The sequence below is a fragment of the Trichechus manatus genome, unplaced genomic scaffold (genome assembly GCF_000243295.1).
Source record: "Trichechus manatus latirostris isolate Lorelei unplaced genomic scaffold, TriManLat1.0 scaffold00105, whole genome shotgun sequence".
Taxonomy (NCBI): Eukaryota; Metazoa; Chordata; class Mammalia; order Sirenia; family Trichechidae; genus Trichechus; species Trichechus manatus.
Window position 1 is genome coordinate 8399978 of NW_004444041.1, and position 8019 is coordinate 8407996.

General features: G+C 38.7%; 1 protein-coding gene across 1 annotated transcript; it reads left to right on the forward strand.

Annotated features, from left to right (window-relative positions):
• Positions 1-507: 507 nt before the first annotated feature.
• On the forward strand, positions 508-2908 carry CXCL10 (C-X-C motif chemokine ligand 10). Its single transcript, XM_004383131.2, has 4 exons — positions 508-612; positions 1177-1303; positions 1526-1615; positions 2064-2908. Exons 1-4 carry the CDS (start codon positions 552-554, stop codon positions 2098-2100), a joined length of 315 nt encoding a protein of 104 aa, XP_004383188.1. The 5' UTR covers positions 508-551; the 3' UTR covers positions 2101-2908.
• Positions 2909-8019: the final 5111 nt, after the last annotated feature.

Sequence of the window (8019 nt, forward strand, 5' to 3'; positions counted from 1 at the left end):
ATATGACACCTCTGAAACCCATAAAAGTATATAAATTTAAGATATTCCTATTCATGCCTTACTGCTGCAAATTAAAACAGATGCAAAGCACAATGTTAAGGTATATGCATTTAAAAACTGTATTTAGGACTTTGTCTTGAGGATTAAGTTGATATTTTTATTTTGCAGGGGGTGAAAGATGAGAATTAAAGTTCCATTTTAAAAAAAATCATTTCTATATACAATAAAGATCTGTTTTTCAAGAAATAGTTCATGTTTTGGAAAGTGAAACCTAACTCATTCCCACTGAAAAAAAGCGGGTGGAGGGAAATTCCATAACTAGGAAGCCACAATAAATATAAATAACACCTTCAATTATGCAATGCGGAACTTCTCCAAGGATCAGATAAAAGGTTTTTCAGAGTCAACTGTAACATTATCCAATCAGAGTTAGGGAGGGAAAGTGCCTTTGCAGATAAATACTGCATCCTAGCCCCACATTTTCTGAGACACTCCTCTCCTGCTCACACACATTCTGAGCCTACCACAGAGGAACCTCCAGTCACAGCACCATGGACCAACGTGCCATTCTTCTTTTCTGCCTTATCCTTCTGACTCTGAGTGGGACTAAAGGTAAGGAACATCAAGGTATATTTAATTTGTAAAGTCAGAAATAGGACTGGGTATAAATTCTATAAATACAGAAATAGTATATTTGCAGGTTTCAGAGTCTGCTTATAAATGAGAGGTAAATGAGCAGAGATTCTCTCTGGCCACATAGTGTATATGAATGGCTGAAGTCAGAGAAGCAAGTAGAATAAAAGAAAGAGAGAAGAAAGAAGGGAGGCAAAGCAGAAGAGGAAAGGAAAAAGGGAGTATATAGAGAGAAAATCTGAGGTAATGAGGAGACAGAGTGGAAGACAGAGATAACTCCTTAGCTAACTCAGTTTAAATAAGCACATGAATTGTGCTCAAGGATATAATTTTATAATCAACAAGTTACAATTCCATTCTTCCAGATAATCAATTTATTAATCATTCAAAGCTGCGTTATAATGGGACACATTCTTTCTTAGAATAAGTGACTATGCAACGACATGGGGATATAGGTTCTGTTAAATACCTCTATCCAGATTAAATACCTCAAATGAAACCCTGCACTAACCTGCCCTGCTGTACCTGTCTCTTTTCCCACAGGAATACCTCTCTCTAGAACGACACGCTGTACCTGCATCGAAATTAGTGATCGACCTGTTAATCCAAGGTCCTTAGAAAAACTTGAAATGATTCCTGCAAGTCCATCTTGCCCACGTGCTGAGATCATGTGAGTAAAATCCCATCTGATGATCACTTCTTTGGTTGCAATCATATATTAAGTACGTGATGATCATAAAAGATGAGTAAAGAGTTTGTGATGATTCTAAGACTTCTATATAGCAAGGGGGAAAAGCTGGACTCAAGCTTCTGACTTTAGAACTGTATATTCCATCTGTTTTATTGGCCCAATCTTGTTTTAAATATTTCTCACTCCTATTTACTTCTATAGTGCTACAATGAAAAAAAATGGGGAGAAGAGATGTCTCAATCCAGACTCTAAGAATGTCAAGAATATATTGAAAGCCATCAGCAAGGAAAGGTAGGTTTGCTGTTGCTTGCAGAAGAACTGCAATCTTAGGAAGTTAGAAGTATTTGCATTAGGTTTTGCTGTGGGGTCCTTGGTTTAAATGTGTTACCACCATGCCCTTCTCTACCTCCATTTATTTCTATACTGAGGTGTCATCTTGTGTGGTAAGTATCTGAAGTTGCCTTCATTACCTATCTAGAAGTGTCAGTAGGTCACTTCGGTCTTGAGACAGAGATATAACTATCCAAGAAAAGTTCCCATACTTTCCCTCGAGCTTTTCCTGGCCTAAAAAAAGCAGTCCCTGTAATCCATGACGATTGTGTAACAGCAGAAAAGCTCACCACGCCCTTACCTGGGATCTTTTGGGTTCTATGTGAATTCAGTATGTTCCAAAGCAGAACTCAGACTGAAGTCAGAGTAGAGAATATAACACTTCTATACCCTCTGTCTCTTCTTACAGGTCTAAAAGGTCTCCTCGGAACCAGAGAGAAGTATAACAACTGCACTGCTGACAAGGATGGACCAGAGAGAGGCTGCCTCTACCATCACTTCCCTATGCAGGGTGTATGTCAAGCCCTAATTGTCCCTGGTTTACAGTTCTCTGAAAAGGTGACCAACCATAGTTGCCAAATAAGCTGCTACTACTGATGTACGAAGAAGGATGGTTCATCATCCTGAGCTGTTTCAGTAATGACTCTGCTCTGGCACTATACTTTTAGCTATGCAGAGGTGTTACATTTTTAGTGAATGTACCAAGTCCTAGCCCTTCTACTGACACTTTCTCACCTGTCCTATCTTCTAAGGGTTATCTTTCAGTCTCTTGGCTTATCAGAGTTCTCAGAATCTTAAATAACAAAGAGGTATGCAATCAAAGCAATGATATAATCTGCTCCTTTAAGAAAGATCTTAACTCCATGGGCTTTTACTGTCATTCTGTCAGGGGCTCAGATTCATACATTGGTTGTATACACACAGTTCTAAATATATACAGAAAGCTAAAATTGTGTGGAAATGTATGTGTAAACATTACTTAATGAAAGACTATACAAAGCAGTAGAATTTTTAGATGTATATGTTTCTCATAGTTTTTCAGTTTTTATGGACTAACTTGTATAATTAAGTACCACATATGAATGAATAATTGGAGAAGTATGTGCTGGATGGTTTTCCAAATAAAAATGATGTGCTCACCTGAGAATATTAAGAAAGATTATCTTACTGCTGAGAGGCCAAAACCATAATAAAGTAATTGTAACTAAGATGAAGTGTCTTGTGGTGATTTGACTAGGGCATTTATTTCATAAGAAGGTTAGATTGGAGAATTCATGGCCTAGAGTAAAAGTTGGGATGGGTAGAGGACAAATGAGTTTAAGAACTACCATACACCTTCCAACTATAGTCTCCTGAAAGGCCTATCATATAGGATTCTTACAGAACTGATGTGGCTTAACAAAGCATGGTCTGAGCTTCAGACCCCTATAGTCAACTTTCTATGAGACATTTCCACCTGGATATCGCATACGAACTTCAAACTCCAAAATATCCTAAATTAATTCCCCTCTCCCCCAAATCTACTTCTCCTTCTCTATTCTATATCCTAGTCAACAGCACCATCATACACTCAATTCTCCAGACCAGAAACCTGGGAGTAATTCTATATTCCTCCTTCTCCCTCACCTCCCACGTCCAATTAGTCACTAAGACTATATTTGCATACATTTAATTAACAAATAATTAGTATCTAGAATATGGAAAGAGCCCCTAGGAGCAGAGGCATCACTAGGGTTGGTGTCACCCAGTGTGGTAACTCATGATGTCACCCCCCCCATGGACCTCCTCCCATACCAGACCATACAGAATCTTTAGTAATGTTTATTATCAATTTTAATCATAGGATAGTATGTGATAAATATAGTTGTAAATTGCTTAAATGTAATTTTTCTTAGATTATATGAATACTAACAACAAAATTGTTTTGTAAAATCTTTCTACACTGAATTACAACATTATTAGTAACTGATTTTTTTCTCCTTTTCCTTTAATTACTACTTTATTCTCAAAAAAGTTGATATAGGTGCACAAGTACTAATTACCACAATATTGTAGCTAAAACACTAAAAAATTTGACAAAATCAGAGACTATAAAAACACCGGCAGCAATGAAAACAACAGCATGTGCTTGTAGCACATGCAGGTGAAACCACGTGATTCGAAGTGTTGCTGTAATTGGGTAATAATGATAGCTCTGACTAGAGCACATTAGAAGGTTCAAAAAGTAAATTAGTGGAGAGTTTTAGCCTTTTAGGTATGTTGATACATGTAAGTTGGGCTTATGAAAAATGTTTTTGTTGTTTTAACTAACTACAGGGATATTTTTATAAAAAATAATAAATTTCTGCTGAAACACTGCACAAAAATTTTATAGACAGTCATTTTGGTGTCACCTCCTCTGACAGGGTCACTCGGTACAGTCCACACCACCCACACCCTTCTAGCGACACCACTACCTAGGAAACCCTGGGTGGCACAAACGGTTAAGCGCTCAACTACTAGCCAAAAGGTTGTGGTTCAAACCTACCCAGAGGAACCTTGGAAGGCAGGCCTGGTGATCTGCTTCAGAAAGGTCACAGCCTTGAAAAGCCTACAGAGCAGTTCTACTCTGCATACATGGGTCACCATGAGTCAGAACTGACTTGACGGTAACTAACAATGACAACAACATGAATAAAAAAGGAAAAGACAGGCAAGAAGTTGAAGGTAGGAAACAGAAGTGAACAGGCATTTCACAGAAGAAAAAAGCACAATCCCCTAACATAAGAAAAGATGTTCAACCTCCTTAGTAATCAAGGAAATGCACATTCAAATCATTATGAATACTATTTCATACCCACCAAATTGGCAAAAATTTTTAAGTTCGATAATACCAAATGTCAGCAAGGATATAGAGGAATAAGAACTATCCCTCCAGTGCTGATGAACGAAAAAACTATCATGATTATTTTGTAAAACAGTTTGGCTTATATTACAAACCTGAACACGTGCATACCTTATTTCCTAGCAATTCTACTATACCTTCTCACTTACTATCTCTTTATCCAACATTTGGCATTTACAACAATAGTAAAAAAATCTACTATTTGACTACTTTACACATTAACGACATACATCTGGCAGTAACAGACACCAAGGTGTGAGGCGAGAGAAACACTGGCTGTGATGGTTAACGTTATGTGTCATCTTGGCTGTGCCACGATTCTCAGTGGTTTGGCAGTTATGTAACAATGTAATCTGGAAGTTGTGTAATGATGTAGTCATCCTCCATTTTGTGAACTGACGTGGTCATCCTCCTTTTTTGCACAACAGGAATTTTGCATAACAATCTGATCTTTGGAACCTAACCATGTCAATAAGTGAGGAGAGGGTATACTAAGTATATACATAGACTAACTCTTGCATAGGACATGTCTGAGAGTGTTTATAGCAGCATTGTTCATAACTGCAAAAATCTGAAAAAAATCCAAATGTCCATAGATAAACTTGATAAGTAAATTAGGGTATGTTAACACACTTGGCTGCTAACCAAAAGGGTGGAGATTCAAGTCCACCCAGAGGTGCCTCAGAAGAAAGCCCTGGCAATCTGCTTCCAAAAAATCAGCCATTGACAACCTTATAGAGCACAGTTCTACTTGACACACATGGAGTCACTATGAGTTGGAATCGACTCAACAGCAACTGGTGATGAAGGTGGTTATTCAATGGAATATTATATAGCAGTGAAAACGAAGTACAACTATACACACCAAAAGCAATGAATCTCAAAAACTCCCAAAATATTAAAAACCTAACACAATGAAAGTTTATTTCTTGCTCACACAAAGAGCTATGTAGGTTGATAGGACCCTTCCTATATCTGCTAACTCAGGAACATAGTCTCCCTCTATCTCAATCCAGAGTTACCACGACAGGAAAAGAAAAGGATGAAAGTGGTATACCGGCTTTAAATGCCCCAGTTCAGAGTTAATATTATATTGTCCTGAATACATCACATTGCCATATCTAATTGCAATGGGGCTAGAAACTGTAGGGAAAATGTACTTGTCTGTCACAAACAGAAAATTTTAAAGAATGAGAATTTTTTAAATAATAACTTAAGCCCAGAAACAAGGCTCATGCAGAATCTTCTCAGGGATGTTAGATCAGAGGTGGAGAATTTATTTTCTAGACAGAGAGTTACCATGTTTGCTGTAAATAAAATTTGATGTGCATGGTGAACCATGGACACATTTCTATTAGTATGGTACTGGTATGGTCATGTTATGAGTCTCTGATGGAGAACCTCTTTTTCTGGAAAAACATGGTCCACAGTCATCAAAATGCATATTCCAGAAAAAGAGGCTCTCCATCAGAGACTCATAACACGACCATACTGCAATAGAAATGCGTCCATTTTTCTACAAAGAACATTTGTTACTTTTTCAATCAGAAGGGGAAAACATTTAAGCAAAACAAAACAATTTTTCAAAGACACTAAATCATGAATGTTAATTTTAATGGCTGGGACTTATGTTCTCAGTGGCCTTCTTAAACTTATTCATCTCTGAGGAAGAGCTGAACTGAAAACAGAGTTATATGTGTACCAAAACTTCTTTCTCCACGCTAGGCTAAAACTCAATGACTTGTGCTAAAAATCATTGAACTATTTCTGCATATATCTCAGGTCCCCAGATAATAATGTGTTTGTCATTAGTAATCTCCCTGCTTCCTCTTTTATCTTCTACAGTCTACTTTCGATACAACTACTAGGGTGATGCTTTTAAAACATAAATCAGACGTTGAGTCTTTCCTGCTCTCATCCTTCCCATAGTATCCAATCACACACTGAAATCCAAAAAATCTTTCATCATACACTATAAAGCTCCACATAAATCTCCCACCTCATTCCTACCATTCCGGCCGTCATGTCTGTACTGCAGCAACACTAGCTTCCTGTAGCTCCTCAAACACAGCAAACATATTCCCATCATTTCCAAACCATACTGTCTCATTTTATTCAGGTCTCTGCTCAAATGTCACCTTCTCACCCAAGGCTCTCCTCAGGACTCTACTGAAAAGAGCACCATTTCCATCACTCTTAATCTCTTTATCCCCCTTTAATTTTGTTTATACCCCTTATCATTACCTATAATTATATATTTATTCCTTTATCTGTTTATTCTCCATCCTGACCAGGCCAAAGTTCTATGGGGGCAAGGACTACAGCTGATTTATTTACCACTATATCCCCAATACCTACAATAATACAAGGCAAATATTAGTTGCTCAATAAATACCTGACCAAATGAATAAATAAATTCCTGACCCTTGCCACATTAGAATCCTTTGGAAATTCATGTTCCCTCTGACTATGGGCCAACTTTCCAAAGACCTTAACTGGTTCTTAAATCTCAGAAGAAAGTAAACTTGGAAATAAAGAGGAGCTGGTTAGTTTTGCTGAGTCATCAGAGGGGCACAGAAGGACTTAAGACCTTCTTCCATTACAATATCCAATATGCCTATTGGTAAATCATTTACTGAAACATGAGAGCACCTATGTGGGAAAGAATTAATGTTTTAAACAGGGGCTTTCAAAATATATATGACTTTCAAAAATAAAAATGTTTCAAAATGAGAAGCTAGTTTGTTCTGTAAACCTTCATCTAAAGTACAATAAAAAGAGAGGCGGGGCCAAGATGGCAGAGTAGTCAGATGCTTCCAGTGGACCCTCTTACAACAAAGACCCAAAAAAACAAGTGATTTGATTATATATGGCAATCTGGAAGCCCTGAACATCAAAGGCAGAGTTGAGAAACTGGACAGAGTGGCAGGGGGAGGGAGAGATGGTTCAGAAGAAGCAAGGAGTTGCCAGACCTGACTCAGCGAGAGCCTGAGCCCTTCAGGCCTGAGCAGCTCATGGGTGAGCAGTGAGGTAGGCAAGCGGCCATGCTTGGGAGGCACATTTTCCACACCAGGAGAGACCCTGCACCAGAGAGTCTACACGGCCACCCAGAACCAGTGAGAAGCAGCCCTCCATCCGGCAAAAGATAACTAATTGCATACAGCCTACCACGCGGATCAAAAACACCCTCCTTAGGGAAAAACCTCTCTCCCATTTACCTCCCTGCTCCCTGCTCTGCACTGGGTCATGGACTGGCTTCAGCACCTGCCGAGTCCCCTGGGCAGTCCCACACACCTGGAGCCATTCTCCCTGCCTTGGAGAGTGAACAAACTAACAAAAAGGAAAAAATAAACTGCTGGCTTCCCTAAGCCAGGAGCCAAAGGTAGGCACAGTTCCTTTGCCGAGGCACAGGCATAAGGGATCCACGGACTCTGAGTGTCTTTCCCCCTGTATAGACTTGTGTGGGCCCATCTAAACAGCA

What these genes read in the sequence shown, in the direction of transcription:
- CXCL10 (XM_004383131.2), top strand. Translation starts at nt 552, where the DNA reads ATGGACCAACGTGCCATTCTTCTTTTCTGCCTTATCCTTCTGACTCTG. An exon ending in TGCCCACGTGCTGAGATCAT is followed by an intron (nt 1,304 to 1,525) that starts GTGAGTAAAATC and finishes TTACTTCTATAG; the next exon opens with TGCTACAATGAAAAAAAATG. An exon ending in AAAGCCATCAGCAAGGAAAG is followed by an intron (nt 1,616 to 2,063) that starts GTAGGTTTGCTG and finishes CTCTTCTTACAG; the next exon opens with GTCTAAAAGGTCTCCTCGGA.